Source organism: Xyrauchen texanus, chromosome 10 (genome assembly GCF_025860055.1).
Source record: "Xyrauchen texanus isolate HMW12.3.18 chromosome 10, RBS_HiC_50CHRs, whole genome shotgun sequence".
Classification (NCBI taxonomy): Eukaryota; Metazoa; Chordata; class Actinopteri; order Cypriniformes; family Catostomidae; genus Xyrauchen; species Xyrauchen texanus.
In genome coordinates this window covers 8310426-8330659 of record NC_068285.1, presented here as the reverse complement: position 1 = coordinate 8330659, position 20234 = coordinate 8310426, and the positions used below count along the sequence as shown (strand labels likewise).

At 39.1% G+C, this 20234-nt stretch overlaps 1 protein-coding gene across 1 annotated transcript in view; it reads right to left on the bottom strand.

Annotated features, from left to right (window-relative positions):
- Positions 1-20234, bottom strand: part of LOC127650797 (uncharacterized) — a 66164-nt gene that overhangs the window by 26283 nt on the left and 19647 nt on the right. The window contains 5 exon segments of the mRNA XM_052136435.1: positions 11277-11574; positions 12623-12873; positions 12875-13137; positions 13423-13469; positions 19284-19457. Coding sequence (XP_051992395.1) covers positions 11277-11574; positions 12623-12873; positions 12875-13137; positions 13423-13469; positions 19284-19457 — 1033 coding nt within the window.

The window sequence follows — 20234 nt, the reverse complement described above, 5'->3', positions numbered from 1 at the left end:
CTGCCTCTTCCTTTAACTCGACTCGTGCTGTGATTGAAGCTGTCGCGTCGCTCCAAAGAGTCCATTGATTTGGACAAATCTAACACGAGTCATCCCTTTAAACACAGCACTGAAAACACAGCGAGAGGTGTCCTAATGGTCAAAGACGTCTATCTAGCACATGATTACATGGGCCAACAATTAAAAAAAGCACAATATCAATAGCAGCATCGATATTCCCGGTGGTGGTTAATGTCATAAAAAAACCATAAAAACTCCTGTTGTCACATTTCACAAAGAATGCCACATAGTAAGCTGAGGTATTTTCATTTAATTGTGGGATCTCATGTATTAGTTGACTCTCAAAAATGATATACAGTGTGTTTCTTTCATTGATTAAGATTTGCAAAACATGAATTTTGTATTTTACAACATTCAAAATAAACAGATCAAGTAACACAGATGTCACCGGTCACCTGAAACACAAGATTTCATGCATACTGATAGCGACATCTGGTGGCCGAGCCTGGAACAGGTACATGAAGAAGTTTACCGTCATAGAGGTGAGAGTGGAGACAGATGAGGGGTCACTTCTCTGTCGGACGTATAAGATGAACAATTTCAGACCCTGTCCACCTTCACTACAGTACAAACAGGAACAGTTTATCATCCATCAGCATGACTGAACAAACCAAATATAAAGAGTTCAGTTCAGAGGCGTCATAAGACCACTTTCAATACAAAGTCACATGACCTCAGTATTTGCAGGGACTCTATTTTCAATCATTTTCACAGAAATGTGTTCATCTTACTCACTGCTCCTCTCAAATGCTGTATCACCCAGGATATGTAACAATTCTTATGATGCCTTTATCTGCTTTTTGGAGCTTCAAAGGTCTGGCCACCATTCACTTGCATTTTATGGACCTACAGACCTGAGATATTCTTCTGAAAAACTTGTTTGTGTTCTGCAGAATAATTGAAGTCGTTCTCATCTGGGATGGATTGAGGGTGATTAAATGATGAGAGAATTTTTGGGTGAACTGCCCTTTTAATTTCAGGGGTTCTCTGCAACTGGATCAATTTCTTTTCTCTTGCAGTTCAAGTTATATTTGCATACATCTCATTTAGAAGAGAACAAGTGGACAGTCATCCATATAAAAGCTTAAAATCATGATTGCCAAAGACTGATGTCAGTATTTATAATGAAAAAGATGTTATATTTTGGTCTGTTCTCACCCAAAACTGATTGGATTGTTTCAGAAGACATGGATTAAACCACTCTAGTTTTATTGATCATTTGTATGCTGCATTTATGTGCTTTGTGAGATTCAAATCTTTGATCACCATTAAATTGAATTGTATGGACCTACTTAGCTGAGATATTCTTCCTTTGTGTTCAAATGGTAAAATATCTCAGCTCAGTAGGTCCTTAATATACAAGTGGATGGTGATCTGACTTTTGAAGCTCCAAAAAAAAAAATCACAGACAGTCAGCATAAATGTCATCCATTCGACTCCATCAGACTTCGGCGCCAGTGTAAAGTTTAAGGATGATAAGGAGGACATGAAAGGTGAGTTGCTCCTCTCAGGTAATAATTTCTAATGGACACACTGCAGTGCTCACAGCTTCACAATAATAATTCTACAGCTTCACATTAGTAATTGTTCAGGCACAAGACTCTCTTTCTCGACTGCCGGTGGCATGGGTGGTTTTATCTGCATTTCAACCCATAAGCACAACACAGGGCTGATCACATAATGCTTTTTCTAGCTGTAATATATATATATATATATATATATATATATATATATAAAATATATAACTATTATATTTTCTTTCACACTAGCAAAAGCAAAACTATTTCAATTTATTAGCATAAAACACACTATGATCACTTCATTTAGTTACATACTAAAACATAAAAATATACTAGCTATCATGCATGTAAAATAAAACTCCCAGTCAAATCACACTCGGACACTGACACACAATGCTACAGAAGTGTATCGATTAATTTTGCTCAGCGAGCACATACAATGGGCAATCTTTTATTCAGTTACTCAAATAGATAAAACACATGGAGTACCAGCTAAGTTGAATGTCATTGGAGCATCTCAATGAAATAAACCTCGCTGCAGTAAAACCTACACAGAAAGACATGAGGCTCAGAGTCTGTCTTAGACCTACACAATGAGGGGTTTGTGTCCCGACAGGGGCGTTTTTCTTGAAATTATTGCAGTTTCAACTAAAACAAACTATGACTCAAATTTTGTCAAAAAGTTTATTCTGGTGCCTTCTTGCATTGAGAGGCAAACTCTAGCTATTCTCATTCACACAACAACACTAACAACAGGCCGGCGCACATCACATATGACACATCAGACTCATTTTATCTGTTTCTGATCTGTTAACTGGAATAATAGAAATAATAAACACTCAAAATGACTTGATGTATGCTCATGAATTTAGATTAAATTACTCGCATTCTCCACCATTATATTTCTGAATTTTAGCTCATTATTGGTTAAAAGGGGGAATAATGATCTAATCTCTAGGGAATCTCTAGGGAATCTAACAGAATTAATATTTAAACACACAATCAATGTATTTGTCTACCGATATGTTGAACGTCTATATCAATTCACCTTGTGGCCAGTGAAATAATATCCTCAATTTGGCATAAACACCATTTATAAGCAAGTAACAGGATCAGACAGTTTAAAACATTAACTTTATGAGCGTGAAGTACAAGACACTTCTCTTTGAATACAACGAGACTTTATTAAACTATTCGAAACCTAATAACTAAACTAATCTAGTATAGTAAATCCAGTTGATGAGTTGTTTCTTTCATTATGTCGGCGGTCTGGGAATCGAGCAAAAGATGATGCCAGAGAAGCCATTCGGGAATGACGAGTCGAGATGAATGAGCCGGGTTTTATTCATAGGCGGTGTGTTCAACGGCTGAAGGCTGTTGTGGCAAAGTAAACTAATATCACAAAAGACTTTGCAGAAAAAAAAGACTGGATGATAATGTTAACAGCTCAAAAGTCTCTGACTCAGCATAGATTCTTGCTAGACATGGACATTCATGATATGTGATTATAAGAATCAATCATATGGTTAAAGCAAGGAAACATTACATGAGGTAGTCTGACAATATCTAAGGTAGATATACACATGAGAAAGACAAGTACAATGTTAGTTCAAGGTGTTTAAGAGGGTAAAATGTTAGTAAACCCAGCATTGTAATTTAGCAGCTTCAGATCTCTCTCTCTCTCTCTCTCTCTTTCTCTCTCTCTCTCTGTCTCTCTCGCTCTCTCTCTCTCTCTCTCTCGCTGTCTCTCTCTCTGTCTCTCTCTCAATTCAATTCAAATGAGCTTTATTGGCATGACTGTATACAGTGTACAATGTTGCCAAAGCAGTAATAAACACATTACAAACATAAAAACAACAACATGTATATACAATAAATGAATAATAATGCTAACTAGATAGTTACATTTCCTGAAGAAAATGTGAGTGGTGCTTGCCGTGGCAAAACTCGTCAAATAGCATGTTATAACTTGAAAAGAAAAAAATTTATGGTCATAAATAAATCATCCCAGAAGTCTGTACGATTTTCTGGTGCAGAAATATGTGAATTGTTACTCGGTTGCTAGGGTAAGGCCATGTGGTTGCTATGCAGTTACCAAGGTAATACAATACATGGCTCCTTTCCATCCTGAGTGAAATAAGTCAACCCGGAAGTCTGTACTATTTTCTGGTGCAGAGATATGTGATTTGTTACTCGGTTGCTAGGGTAACCCCATCTGGTTGCTAGGCAGTTACCATAGTGATACTAATTAAGTCTCCTTGCCATCCTGATTGAAATAAGTCAACCCAGATGTCTGTACTATTTTCTGGTGAAGAGATATGTGATTTGTTACTCGGTTGCTAGGGTAACCCCATCTGGTTGCTAGGCAGTTACCATAGTGATACTAATCAAGTCTCCTTGCCATCCTGATTGAAATAAGTCAACCCAGATGTCTGTACTATTTTCTGGTGCAAAGATGTGTGATTTGTTACTCGGTTGCTAGGGTAACCCCATCTGGTTGCTAGGCAGTTACCATAGTGATACTAATCAAGTCTCCTTGCCATCCTGATTGAAATAAATCAACCCAGAAGTTTGTACTATTTTCTGGGGCAGAGATATATGATTTGTTACTCGGTTGCTAGGGTAACCCCATCTGGTTGCTAGGCAGTTACCATAGTGATAGTAATCAAGTGTCCTTGCCATCCTGATTGAAATAAGTCAACCCGGAAGTCTCTACGTTTTTCTGATGCAGAGATATGTGATTTGTTACTCGGTTGCTAGGGTAACCCCATCTGGTTGCTAGGCAGTTACCATAGTCATAATAATCAAGTCTCCTTGCCATCCTGATTGAAAAAAGTCAACCCGGAAGTCTCTACGTTTTTCTGATGCAGAGATATGTGATTTGTTACTCTGTTGCTAGGGTAACCCCATGTGGTTGCTAGGCAGTTACCATAGTGATACTTATCAAGTGTCCTTGCCATCCTGATTGAAATAAATCAACCCAGAAGTCTCTCTGATTTTCTGGTGCAGAGATATGTGATTTGTTACTCGGTTGCTAGGGTAACCCCATGTGGTTGCTAGGCAGTTACCATAGTGATACTAATAAAGTCTCCTTGCCATCCTGATTGAAATAAATCAACCCAGAAGTCTGTACTATTTTCTGGTGCAGAGATATGTGATTTGTTACTCGGTTGCTAGGGTAACCACATCTGGTTGCTAGGCAGTTACCATAGTGATACTAATGAAGTCTCCTTGCCATCCTGATTGAAATAAGTCAACCCGGAAGGCTCTACATTTTTCTGATGCAGAGATATGTGATTTGTTACTCTGTTGCAAGGGTAACCCCATGTGGTTGCTAGGCAGTTACCATAGTGATACTCATGAAGTCTCCTTGCCATCCTGATTGAAATAAATCAACCCAGAAGTCTCTCTGATTTTCTGGTGCAGAGATATAGTTATTGATAAACGGTTGTTAGGGTACTCTATTTAGTTGCTAGGGAGTGGCTTGGCAGCTGCCAATCATGAATCTCCAAAGGCTGCTTGTCAGTATGAATGATATAAACCAACTCCCATGCCTTTGTGACATTCAGAATGGAAGATATCCCTCTATGGATTTTGGTTGCTTAGGCGCTCGACAATGGTTGCTAGGGAGGTGCTAGGAAGTGTTTAGGTGATACATGATTGGCTGTTTGTTGTCCCGAGTCAAACGAGACCACCCTTGTGTTTCTATGACACTTCTATCCGGAGATATCCCTTTGATGTCTTTCATTAGAAGTCTATGGGACTTGTGGCTAAGGTGCTTTAAATTGTTGCTAGGGCGTGGCATGATAGCTTCACAATGATCCTGAGAGACTGATTGGTCGTCTGAGTAAAATGAGCCCACCCCCTTGTCTCTATGACACTGTGATCCAGAGCTATGTGCAATACAAAATCCCTATGCAATTTCATTTCATGGGCCGTCCTACACCATTGTAAGTCAATGGGGGCAACTTTGGGCAGCTCCTGCCCCCCAGGGGTGCAACTTTTACCCCATATTGAGGTATGCTCTTACAGAGCCTGCCAGCCTCTTCAAATGTGGCAAATGACACGTTTCTGCGAAATCCTAGCTCGGAGCTGTGACGCGTCAAAGTTTGTCGCAATGTTAAGTCTATGGGATTTTTCGCCGGTTTTTTGCCCCTGGGGCAAATACCGTACACCCGATCGCTTATAAAAGTCATAGCATACGTGTCCAAATTCGATTTGACACCTCATTCGTGGGTCTAAGCCAAACGGTGCAGGACGAGTTAGGTGCCGAAGATTTGTACGGAGATAGAAGAATAATAAAAATAAAAATAATAATAATAAGTATGTGAGATTACAATAGTGATGCTTTGCAAGCACCACTAATAATAAACAAATTAAAATAAATACAAACGAAAAGGAAAAAACAGAGAGCAATGAGGAAGGGAGGAGAAAAAAAAGAAAAAAAGTCAATTAAAATATGAGTTTGAATAGAGCTGTAATATGATGAGGGGTCAGTCTCTTGCCCTCATGTGATGACAGGACGACACATACTGCGCTGCCAGCTGAACACACTCGACTTTCTCTCCCATGAGATACGAGAGATACTCACTCTCTCTCTCTCTCTCTCTCTCTCTCTCTCTCTCTCTCTCTCTTGTAATAAAGAGAATGAGTGGGACCTCCCCTCCTTTGTTCCTAGACTGAGAGCTTCCTAATAGGATACCAGAGTAAAAGTTATAATTTTACTCCATTAACTTAAAGCATGGTGATGCGTGATTATCTGTTATTGTAGATGATATTATCATGCTAAGCCTGGTGTATAAAATTATCTTGCACGCTTAGTCCAATCATGCATAGAGAGTTCAAAAGTTCAGTGCTGTGTGGAAAAGTTCAGAAGGTCAAGTTTTGCATATGTCGCACGTGTGTCTGTTCTCGTGTGAACATGACAAAATGACACACACACATACCGCTACTGACCGGAAGTGATACTTTATAGTTAAAAAGTATTTAAATATTGATCTTTTTCACACCAAATGTGATCGTTTTGCTTCAGAAGATATTAATTCAACAGCTGGAGGCGTTTATGCTGACTGTCTGTGATTTTTGGAGTTTCAAAAGTCTGATCAACATCCACTTGCTTATGGACCTGCTTAGATGTTTTACTATTTTTCTCCAAATGTGTTCTAGTGAAGAAAGAAAGTCATACACATCTGTGATGGCATGAGTGTGAGTAAATGATGAGAGAATTTTCATTTTTGAGTGAACTATCACTTTATTATTGCTCCCTCACAATAAATGAATCATGGTTTCACTTTAGTAAAATTATATCAAACATGACTTTAGTAACCATCATAAATCTTGCAGTAATGGTTTTTAAATACTATGGTTAAATAATGCTTTCTGTAGTAAAAAAAGGTTTAATTTTCATAATGGTTACATGTTTTTTCATGTACTTCCTCTGGAAGTAAAATCAGAGGAACCACAAAATTATAATTTTATTATCATACTTCATTGTCCCGTGTTATTACAATGATTTCACTACAAGTATCACAGTTAAAATATGGTTACTACTAAAACTCTGGTAAGTTTTGTGGTTATGTTTTTACTACAAATACCATTGTTCAATTATGGTTACTGTACTAAAAACACATTTTATTGTAGTTTTTTTTCTAGGAAATGCAAAATATATCAGGTGGGAAAAGTCCTCCTCTCTGTCCTCTTTCGGGCTCCGTATGTTTCAGACCTGTATGTTATTATTCTGTGAAGGTTTTGTTAATTGATTGATTTGGTTAATGAGTATGCTCCCAATTATTGTGGATTCCTCTCAGGTGTGTTTATCATGTGTCCATGCCATGTGATGTTCTATTTAAGCTGCACCTGTACCAATAAACGATTGGTAAAGGTCAACTGTAAACAATGGTGAAGTGTTTTTGGAGTATTGCCCAACAGATCAGATGGTTGCTGACCTAATGACCAAACCAGCTACAAAAGTGAAGCTACTTACCTTTTCCACGTTCCTGTTTGGGTTATAGCCAAGCCAAGATGTAATTCAGTTGGTTTCCATGATGTTTCTTTGTTTTGTTTTTGTTTGTGATTGAATGTGAATGATTGTGAATAACGTGTGAGCAAGTGGGGGTGTTAATTGATTGATCTGGTTAATGAGTATGCTCCCAATTATTGTGGATTCCTCTCAGGTGTGTTTATCATGTGTCCATGCCATGTGATGTTCTATTTAAGCTGCACCTGTACTAATAAACGATTGACTGTGTGTTCTCACTGCAACCTGTGTAAAGCATGTTTATTCTTTGTCTTTAGCCGATATCTAGTCAAGCTCTGTTTAACAGGTTTTGCAATATTGCATTTCAGTCAATCACTTAAATTGAAAAGAAAGATGCAATGAAAGAAAATGGTGACTGAGAATGTCAGTCCCTAATGTTCTGCCGTATATTTCCTTTTTGTGTTTCACAGAATAAAAATGTCTAAGGTTCAGAACAACACGAGGGTGTGTGTATGATGACAGCATTTTACTTTTATCGATGAGAGTTAAATTTACACAACCTTTAAATTATCCTGTGAGTAGTTATTATACATCAATTTATGACTGTTAAGTATTACAGTTTTTGCCCGTTGCTTGAACACATTTTGCAAAACCTCGCTCATTGTGCCAAAACTCTACACACAAGTAAACATGACACAACATTGGGAAATATACCATTCACATCTGTGTCAAATTGAAACTACTATCAAAACCTAAACTCTGCTATCAAAACCTAACATTCCTTTGTCAAAATGTAACTCTGATGACAAAATGACACATACTTGCATCATATGCATACACTTTCAGATCAGGGGGAAATCACACTAGTCTACTTTATATAAAACACTGCAGTCTTTGATTTTCACTGTTTATTCAGAAGGCATATTTTCAGGAGGTACATTTTCAAACAATCAAAAAAGCAAATAGGCCTACTCAATATTGTACATTGCAGCACTGTACATTGCAGTAACATGAATTCAGATAAAGCAAAAAAAAAATTATGATAATAGAAAAAACACTATACTGTAAACACAGAAAATCATGGCAATTGTGCATACGTGGGCTCATGGATCCTGCCGTCTGTTGGGGTCTGGTCTGAGGACCTCATTGACATCGCAAGCAATGTCTTCTCCCGCTAGCCACCGGGGAAAATATTCCCTTGCATGTCGAAACCATCCATGGATTGCTGTCACCTGAATGTCGCCGCAGGCCTGTTCCATTGCCTGCAGAAGAGGCATGCGGGCATGTGGTTGGCGGTCATATACACGCCATCTCCAAGCCGAAAAGAATTCCTCTATAGGGTTTAAAAATGGTGAGTAAGGGGGCAAGTATACCACTTCAAATTGATTGTGGTTGGTGAACCAGGCCTGGACCAGAGCAGCGCGATGGAAACTGACATTATCCCATACCACCACAAACCTGGGCTGATCTGGTCTGTTCTGTACAACTGAGGTCTCTAAACTCCTCCTCTCAACCACCCCACAACCTGTTCCCTTGACCCCATTCCATCACACCTTCTCCAGGCCATCTCTCCGTCCATCCTACCGGCACTTACACACATAATTAACACATCCCTTCTTGCAGGCACTTTTCCCACTACATTTAAGCATGCTCGAGTAACCCCACTGCTGAAAAAACCTGCACTTAACCCCACACAGATAGAACACTACAGACCAGTCTCTCTCATCCCATTCATGGCATAAACACTTGAAAGGGCAGTTTTCAATCAGATCTCCGCCTATCTTTCACAGAACAAGCTGCTGGATGACAATCAGTCAGGCTTCAAAAGTGGACACTCCACTGAGACTGCCCTGCTGTCTGTCATCGAGTCGCTGAGATAGGCGAAAGCTGAATCCAGATCATCCGTTCTGATTCTGCTGGACCTTTCTGCTGCCTTTGACACAGTCAACCATCAGATCCTACTCTCCACCCTCTCTAAACTGGGCATCACTGGAACTGTGCTTGACTGGTTCAACTCTTATCTCTCAGAAAGGTCCTTTGAGGTAGCCTGGAGAGGGGAAGTATCCAAGCCACACCAATTACTTACTGGGGTACCTCAGGGATCAGTGCTTGGGCCACTTCTCTTCTCCATATACACAACATCACTGGGACCCATCATCCAGTCACATGGTTTCTCTTACCACTGCTACGCTGATGACACACAATCTACTTGTCTTTCCAGCCCAACGACACCACAGTGACCGCTCGAATCGCTGCCTGTCTGGCAGACATCTCAGCCTGGATGAAGGAACACCACCTTCAACTCAACCCAGCCAAGACCGAACTCCTTGTCTTTCCAGCCAACCCTGCTGTTGAACACAACATCACCGTGCAGCTGGATCCAACTACAGTTTCGCCTTCCAAAATGGTCAGAAATCTAGGGGTAACCATTGATGATGAGCTAAATTTCACAGACCACATTTCAAAAACTGCAAGATCATGTAGATTTACACTACAATATCAGGAAGATAAGACACTTCCTCTCTGTACATGCCACACAACTGCTCGTTCAGTCCCTTGTCATAACTAGACTGGACTACTGTAACGCTCTCATTGCAGACCTTCCTGCATGTGCTATTAGACCTCTGCAAATGATCCAGAATGCAGCAGCACGTCTGGTCTTTAATGAGCCCAAGAGAGCACGTTACACCACTCTTTGTCTCTCTCCACTGGCTGCCGGTTCATGCACGTATTAAATTCAAGGCCCTGATGCTGGCATACAAAACAGTCACTGGGTCTGCTCCAGCATACCTAAAAACATTTATGCAGAGCTACATTCCCACCAGAAGCCTGCGGTCGGCTAAGGAACGTCGCCTTGTCGTACCAAAACAAAGAGGCACCAAAACACTTTCCCGGACTTTCAGTTTCATCATACCACGGTGGTGGAATGACCTTCCCAACTCAATCCGGGAAGCTAACTCACTCTCTATCTTCAAAAAACGGCTAAAAACACATCTTTTCAAAAGCACTTAACCAGTCACTAAAAAAAATAAAAATAAAAAATTATAATATATATATATATATATATATATATATATATATTATATTATATTTACATTTCTTGTTGCACTTAAATCTGTTTTGTATACTATTCTGATGATAGTGAAACTATGTAATATGGCACTTTTTGTACCACTGTCTCCCTAAGATGATTCGCTGATGTTTTTTCCTCTTTTGTTAGTTGCTTTGGATAAAAGCGTCTGCCAAATGATTAAATGTAAAATGTGAATGTAACTATATTATGGAGAGCATCTAGAAATGTGAGTATATGTTGGCTTTTTTATGGACCTAGTTTTGCATGATAACGCAGAAGCCCTCGAAGGCTTATGGCGGGCACACAATGTGATATTTCCCCCGCGCTGCCCCGGGACGCGCACAATTGCCCTTTGGCAAATTACATTACGACCCCGTCATCTTGTTTTGCTCAGGTCGAATCCAGCTTCATCAATGAAAATGAATTAATGAGGCTGTGCTGCTCCATCCATGATCAAGATTCTCTGTAACAAAACAAAAAACATATTACTGCACTACAGTGCTACACATACAGAACCCTCACCCCATCACACAGGTACCTGTGTAGCTCTCCGAATGGATCCATGTGGTACTGATATGGTACATATTCAGCTGCTACTGGATTTCACCAATACTGTATTGTAAATGTAAAGGACAGTTACACTTACCCGTACATATTCAGCTCGAAGTCCTTTGACCCTGGCACTGTTCCTCTCAAATGCGACCCTGTAGAGCTGCTTCATGGTGATGTTGTGTTTTCCCAAGATGCGTCTGATGGTGGTGATGCTCATATGGTTTATGTTGTTGAACACTTGCCTGTCTGCAAGTATTTTCTGTCGTAGCTGGTAGAGACGGATGGCATTGTCCGCCCTCACTAGGTCCACAACGGCAAGTTCCTGCTGTTGTGTGAACATGCGTTGGCGTCCTCCCCCAGAAGGTCTTCTAGTCATTCTAGAGAAATACCATCTGAGTAGAGTAGAAGGTAGAGATGTGAAGACATACCTGTTTTCTAGTCGGAATGTTCTTATTACAGATGCCACTGTGAAGCGGCTTAGATGGGGGTGGACTCTCTGCCCAGCTTCCCTCATAGTCAGACCATGGTTGATGACATGGTCCACCAAAGTTGCTCTTATATTATCAGAAATATCGGTCCGTGCATGGCCTCTTCGACCTTGACCTTGTCCTCCTCTTCCTCTACCGCTGCCTCTTGCTATCCCTCCATCCATGCTTGCAAAGTTCTTGAAATGGCTAAACTGAGGGCTTTTTGTAGCTGGCTGATTGGTGTTCAGTTTTGCAAGTAAGTGCCTTCAGGTGTGTATTTGAGTGGTTGCAATTACCCGATGTGTTTTGTATTTTGGATACATGTGTTTTCCAAATGGCACCCTGAGATTTAATTTTTGAACGAAGTGTCTTATGTATGAAATGGAGTATGCAGGACCAAGTGTGTTGCATAAAGGAGTAAGTGTGTTGCAGAATTGCAACTAGAGTGCAAAGCAGTGCTTTTGTTTAAGGTATGGGTACATGTGTTTGAGGTATGGTAACAAAAGCTTCAAGTTGTGTTACTTTAGTCTAAGCATGGGTCTATAGTGTTCAAGAAACGGGCAAAAACTGTAAGATTTATATACTGTAGAAAAATCACAAGAATTCTGTATTTGTAAATGTTTATTTTGTATAAATAAAACAATGCGTATCTGAATGTGCCGTGTGTTTAATAAAGAGTTCATATATAGACTGATTTACTCATTTGAAGTATTTGGGATTTTAAAAACATGACGCCATATTGGATTTCAAAACTGTTTATTTTTTATTATTATTTAATTTGATAGTAAATAACTTCAATCACATCACAGTGAAGCACAAAGTACTGTCATTGTATTGAATTCAATCAGTTTAATTGATGAAATGATTTCTAGAAAGAGTTTGGAGTTGTGTTGATGTGAGATACAGTGAGTATATTTCACTCATCCAGTTGTGTGTGTGTGTGTGTCTCTGATGATCAATTTAACACAGACACACTGAGGAATCAAGATCAACTGCAAATCCAGCATAGAGGGGTCGAGTGAATGTGGTGTTGAGTGTGTGTAAGTGTGTGAGTGTGTGTGTGTCAGAGACGCTGTAGAAGGACAGAGTGCCGGCCGGACAGTCCACATACACTCCTACTCTCTTACAGTCGTGTGAAGGGGGACGTATGTCAGTTCTGTTTTTATTGTGCCAGACAGTGAATGTGTCATTAAAGCACCACAGACTCCAGGAGTTTACATTGTAGTCCAAACACACAGTCATCACTCTTTCCTTTCCTGCGGATTTCTTTATATGACACTGATATAACAGCCAATCCACTCCATTGAGTCTCCCAGTAACAGCGTCCAGTCAGACTCTCTCTACACAGAACCTGAGGATCCACATTAAATCTCTCTGGATGATCAGGATATGACTGACGCTCTCTCACATGTGTCACCTTCCTGTTCCCCTCAGACAGAATGAGTTCAGTGTTTACTGTGTTTGAATCCAGTGTGAGATCACAGACATCTGAACACAAGAAGAGAAAAAAACACTTAAAACACAACAATCACTAAACCTGTGTGTGTGTGTGTGTGTGTGTGTGTGTGTATGTGTGAGTGTGTGTGTGAGTGTGTGTGTGTGAGTGAGTGTTTGAATCCAGTGTGAGATCACAGACATCTGAACACAAGAAGAGAAAAAAACACTTAAAACACAACAATCACTGAACCAGTGTGTGTGTGTGTGTGTGTTTGTGTCAGTGTGTGTGTGTGTGTGTGTGTGTGTGTGTGTGTTTTTGTGTGTGTGTAGACCTACATTTGTGTAGTCCTGCTGTAATCCTGAACTCTCCTCCATGATCCACACTATAAAAACACAAACACACACAAATGATGACATCACATTCAGCTCACCTGAAACACAATTTACACATCTGTGATGAAATACAAATGAAACATTGTTTGAATATTTATTTGTTTTCTTGATCAATGTCTACACTGTACGACTCTGTGAATCTTGTGTATAGACTGTATTCTTTGATATGAAACTGTAACGAGATCAACAAACATGAACTACTTTACAGTCGTACAGTTCTAGAAAATTAACTTCAAAGTGCTGCAAGTTATTTTATAGCATCTCTCTCTCGCTCTCCTCTCTCTCTCTCTCTCTCTCTCGTTCTCTCTCTCTCACTCTCCAAGATTCAAAACAAGTCATTTCCAAATTTTAAGCAAAATAAATGAAGATCACAAGAAATGCTGATTCCTTGTTTTATTATTGAATAATGTCACATTTATGGAGGGTTCACTGTTTGCATTTCCCGTGTGTTTTGATGCAGTTTGAGAAATAAACAATCTGTTGTTTTATGTGCGAGTGAGACGAGTTAAGAGCACTGTTGCATAAATCTACATCACGAGCATCATCCACACACATTACTGAATCTAATAATGACACACAGGACTGTTATTTAATTTTCCTGGAACTGAATGTGTTAACACTAACAACAAAACAAATATGTGATTAATCGTGATTCAATATTTCAATCCACTGACAGTCTTACAACACATGAGGGGTGTGAGGGGTCCAGGAACTGAGTTTGACACCCCTGCAATACATACACACAACATCCCACCAACAATAAACTCAAGTGCTTTCACACTGCACTTAACCCTGGGTTATTGTCTTTTAACCCCGCTTTTAACCTCCAGTAAAGTAACGTTTCACACTTGTAACTCTGGGGTGATTAATGGAGTGGTGGTGGCATAGTGGGCTAAAGCACATAACTGGTAAGCAGAAGGTTGCTGGTTTGATCCCCACAGCCACCACCATTGTGTCCTTGAGCAAGGCACTTAACTCCAGGTTGCTCCGGGGGGATTGTCCCTGTAATAAGTGCACTGTAAGTCGCTTTGGATAAAAGCGTCTGCCAAATGCATAAATGTAAATGTGATTAGCAACACTTTTAATCTAAATAAAATACTAATACTTTGTAATGATTACTGCCCAAATTAACAGTTTAGTTATTCATTTGATTCAGTGATTGGTTGCTTTTGTAACTTAGTTTGATTGTAAACAATACCTATTTGAAAACAATGATCATTAATTTGCAGTTTATTTATTGGTGTTTTCTCAAGTACTGTTTTCTGTTACGGCAGGGGTCGGGAACCTCACCATTCACCAACACATGATTTTTAAAACTTCCTAGATATAATTTTCCTGCAGAAAGTGTTTGTGTGATTGCAAAGCTTGAAGTTAATGACACTGTTATGAATTCCTTTCTCATGAATTTGTCATACAGCCTACTCCTGGTGAACAAGTTTTGACATGAAAACCTGCCAAATGCAGATTTTTCATGCACAGTGGCGGGTAATTTTGCTGATGTACCAGCCACTGTAGAGGGCGACCTGTAAGACTTCTCAGAGTGATATATTTTATGACAAGAAATTAGACAAAGACGTGTTTGACAAAACGTGTGATTATATTTTTAAGAACAGATGAAAAGCCACCGATGTGCGATGTAGTATGTACTAGTGTGCAATCACAAGCAACAGGTAGCTGCTGCAGTTCACTTCAGGTGTCATTAATAACAAGGGTTTTTAATAAAATTTGCCCTTTGTCACCTTTTCTGTATTTAGGGGACTCCCCTCAAGTCATCTCTTGGACAACTAAAGCCCAAAAGCACTGAAAAGGACAGGTGGGAATCTTGGCTATGAGTTGGGGATTATGACTTAGTGATTGTGGCCCGAGACAGCTGGATAGGCTCCAGCACACGTGACCCTGCATAGGACAGTTGGCTTTAGAAGATGGATGGATGGATTTAGTGATTAGTAACCCTGATAATAATGTTCTTAATAGGGGGTAATTTGTTGGAGTTTATAATTCTAATAGCGAACACTGTTAAATAAGATTCGGGTGGGGTCTTATGTGACACTAATCTAGGAACAGAGTCTCATATTTTTGCAGACCAATGAGCAAATATCATGGAAATAATGTTTAAATATGTGGAAAATGCTTTAAAAAAATTTCTTTTGTTAGATACAATAAATATTTGTATTCTTGTTTTGTTTTACTGCTTAAATATTTTTAATTGTAGTGCATTTAGGGCAAACATTAAATGGTGCCAAAATTGTCCAAATATCACTTTAGAGACATGAAAGGGGAATCTAGTAACACTTTACGATAATGTCATTGATGGGGGTGATTTGTTGGGCTTTATGATTTTATGATTGCTAAAACTTTACGATAAGATTGCAGGGGGGTCCTTCAGGGGATATCAGGCATTAATTTTTTGAATCGGAGCACCCCCTCAATAGTTTAAACTTTTGTGTCTCATATTTTGTTGACATGCAGAACTATGCATGAAAGTGTGCATAATACACTGCAAATATAATTTAAATAATGTTTAAATATGTACAAAACGTTTCGATAAACACCTTCATGCAGCAATATCAGAGACTCAAGTTTTTTTTTCTAAATCAATACCATTATATTTTTTTTCCCCTTTTCATGAGTAGGTTCAGAATTCCCTTGAATGCCCCCCAGAGTGAGTTATGTCCACACACAAAATATCAAAAGAATGCAAAATCTGTTAGAATGAGGTCACGTGACATTTCACAGTGTAGACAAGTAATATACTGAATTCTTGATTTGTCATTTCAAAACATTAATAGCTAAAAATATTTTTTTGAAAATACTGTAAATACTAAGCATATAAACAAATGGGTTTTGTCTACTGTATTGTATTTGTTTTAATTCCTCTTTTATACATTGATATATACAGTCATGGGAAAAAGAAAGTACAACCTCCTTGAATTCTATGGTTTTATTTATCAGGACATAATAAAAATCACTTGGTCCTTAGCAGGTCTTAAAATTAGGTAAATAAAACCTCAGATGAACAACAACACATGAAATATGACACCATGTCATGATTTATTTAAAAAAAATAAAGCCAAAATGGAGAAGCCATGTGTGAAATACTAAGTACACCCTTACTGCTTCCATAGGAATTAAGAGGCTAAGTAGTAGCCAGGTACTGCAAAACAAATGGCCTTGATTAATTGATCATCAGCAAGTGTGACCACCTCTATAAAAGCTGAAGTTTTATCAGTTTGCTGGTCTGGAGCATTCAGGTGTGTGTTAACACAATGCTAAGGAAGAAAGACATCAGCAATGATCTTAGAGAAGTAATTTTTGCTGCTCATCAATCTGGGAAGGGTTATAAGGCCATTTCCAAACAATTTAAAGTCCATCATTCTACAGTGAGAAAGATTAAAACATTCAAGACAGTTGCCAATCTTCCCAGGAGTGGACGTCCCAGCAAATTCACTCCAAGGTCAGACCGTGCAATGCTCAGAGAAATGGCAAAAAACCCAAGAGTTACATCTCAGACTCTACTGGCCTCAGTTAGCATGTTAAATGTTAAAGTTCACAACAGTACAATTAGAAAAAGACTGAACAAGTATGGTTAGTTTGGAAGGTTTGCCAGGGAAAGCCTCTTCTCTCTAAAAAGAACATAGCAGCACGGCTTAGGTTTGCAAAGTTGCATCTGAACAAACAACAAGACTTCTGGAACAATATCCTTTGGACAGAAGAGACCAAAATGGAGCTGTTTGGCCATAATGCACAGCACCACATTTGGCGAAAACCAAACACAGCATATCAGCAAATACACCTCATTCCAACTGTCAAGCACAGTGGTGGAGGGGTGATGATTTGGGCTTGTTTTGCAACACACACACAAAAACACACAGGACCTTGCAGTCATTGAGTCGACCATGAACTCCTCTGTATACAAAGTATTCTAGAGTCAAATGTGATCTGTCCGACAGCTAAAGCTTGGCTGAAATTGGGTCATGCAACAGGACAATGATCCCAAGCACACCAGCAAATCTACAACAGAATGGCTGGAAAAGAAAAGAATCAAGGTTTTGCAATGGCCCAGTCAAAGTCCAGACCTCAACCCGACTGAAATGCTGTTGCGGGACCTTAATAGAGCTGTGCATAATCAAATGCCTGCAAACCTCAATGAACTGAAGAAACGTTGTAAAGAAGAGTGGCCCAAAATTCCTACAGAAAATGATTACTTGAAGTTATTGCTGCAAAAAGTGGTTCTACAATCTATTGAATCATAAGGTGAACTTAGTTTTTCACACATGACTTATCCATTTTGGATTTATTTTTGTTAAATAATTATTGACACGTTGTAATGTCATATGTTGTTGTTCATCTGAGGTTGTATATTGTCAAAAATCAGCAATACGGTCTGTCTGTACACTGTGTGTGTGTTTGGTGGTTTTATTAGGTTATGCACTAGTAGTTACGAAGGTATTATGCTATAAATGTGGTTTGAGGACATCTCTAGTGTCCTTGTAATTTAAATGTACATAAATATTTTTTTGAAAATGTAAAAATCTAAAAGGTTTACGTGAGGGTTGGGTTTAGGGGATATAATATATATATTATACAAATCATTATGTATATGGAGAGTCCACATAATGATAAGAGTACCAATGTTTATGGCTGTGTGTGTTTACAGGTTTAATATACGTACGTCTCTGATGTCTGTTTTAGATCTTTTCATCTGGAAAGCAACATTTACTAAAGATATTACAAATATCAGATTTACAACATTCTAAATCATAAATGTCTCAAAGACATCTGCTGAATGTCTTATTGACAATCGTATTGCAGATCAGCAAACAATGTAAAATAGATGTTGTTAAGATGTAAACAAACATCAAATAGACGTCTGGTCGATGTACGAGTGCTATCAGGGATAGTTTGTACAGTATAAAAATCATTATGTCTATGGAGAGTCCTCATTATGATAGGAGTACCAACATGTGTGTGTGTGTGTGTGTGTGTGTCAAACACATTGCCACCTAATGTAAACAAAGATGGCTGGACTGGAATGATCACTTTTCCATGATGTTTTGACTGTATATAGGTGAGCTGTTGTCTGTTATTGTGATGTTTTGCGACAATTTGGCTGTCTGTTTCAATGAGTGTACTGCGTGCTTGAAAATAATATTGAATTGCTGTTTGAGTTACTTATGATTGACAACGGAATGACCACCTAATGTAAACAGACATGGCTGTGAGGATCAGTGATCTCAATTTTGTGTTGACTGTTTGTATAAGAGCTGTAAACTTTTATAGTAGTACTTTTGTGACCATTGGAAGTCTATGTCATTAAATAATCATACCATGTGCTTGAAAAGACTGTATGAGTATCAGTTTGTGTGAATATGAATTACAGGCACTTGGGCAGTGCAGTTTAGTGTTTGCATGAAAACCGGTTTGAATCCGACATCACTGACTGTTGCAGAAACACAAATGTGTGATGCTACTCTAAGGGGGCCAGTCATAAACCATCACAAATATGCACCAGTAAGTGTGAAAGAGTTAAGTGACAGATGCTTAAAGATTGTGAAATTTCTTCCTAAAATGAATAGAAAATAATATTCTGATAAAATTTATTGATTACAAAAATGTCCTCATTCTAATGAAACACTAAAAATATATGTCTTCTGTGTGTATTTGTTAGGGATTTTTTTTTAAAAGGAATAAATACAGGTGATATTCCAGTGAGTTCACTGACCATTCAATAAATTCAAGACCAATTAGGGTCTGGGTTTAAGGGGTTAATATGGGTATAAACAGGGTTTTACAGCTCAACATACTTAAGTTTGTCCAGTGTGCAGTTTGGATCGTTGCGTCTTTCAGAGAGCAGCCTGGCTCCTGATTCTCCTGGGTGATTGTAGCTAAGATCCAGCTCTTTCAGGTGTGAGGGATTTGATCTCAGAGCTGATGCCACAGAACAACAGCCTTCCTCTGTCACCATACAGCCAGATAATCTACAAACAAGTCAAGTCAAGTGGTTTTTATTGTCGTTTCAACCATATACAGTTAGTACAGTACACAGCGAAACGAGACAGCGTTCCTCTAGGACCATGTTGCTACATTAAACAACATAGGGCGAACCCAGAACCACATGAGACTATACAGACTAAATAAAATACCTATATAAAGTGCACGTGCAAACGTGTGCAAAAAGTACGGGCCAGTACAATAAATTACTAACAATGAACAGGACAATAGACACAGTAAGAGACAGTGCAGCGCCGAACAGTACACAGTAGTGCAAAAAGATGACAGTTTCTAAAAATGCCAAATGTAAACATAACATACTATGAGATAGTGTTCTATGGACTAACAGTTATTGAGGTAGCAGCCAGTTATATAGTGAAAATAATTAAAGTGCAAATCAGGACATGTTTGTGTGTGTGTCAAACCAGTCTCTGAGTATTGAGGATTCAGATGGCTTGGGGGAAGAAGCTGTTACACAGACTGGCCGTGATGGCCCGAATGCTTCAGTACCTCTTGCCAGACGGCAGGAGGGTGAAGAGTTTGTGTGAGGGGTGTGTGGGGTCATCCACAATGCTGGTGGCTTTGTGGATGCAGTGTTTTTTGTAAATGTCTTTGATGGAGGGAAGAGCGACCCCGATGATCTTCTCAGCTGTCCTTACTATCCTCTGCAGGGCTTTGCGGTCCGAAACGGTGCAAGTCCCAAACCAGGCAGTGATGCAGTTGCTCAGGATGCTCTCAATAGTCCCTCTATAGAATGTAGTGAG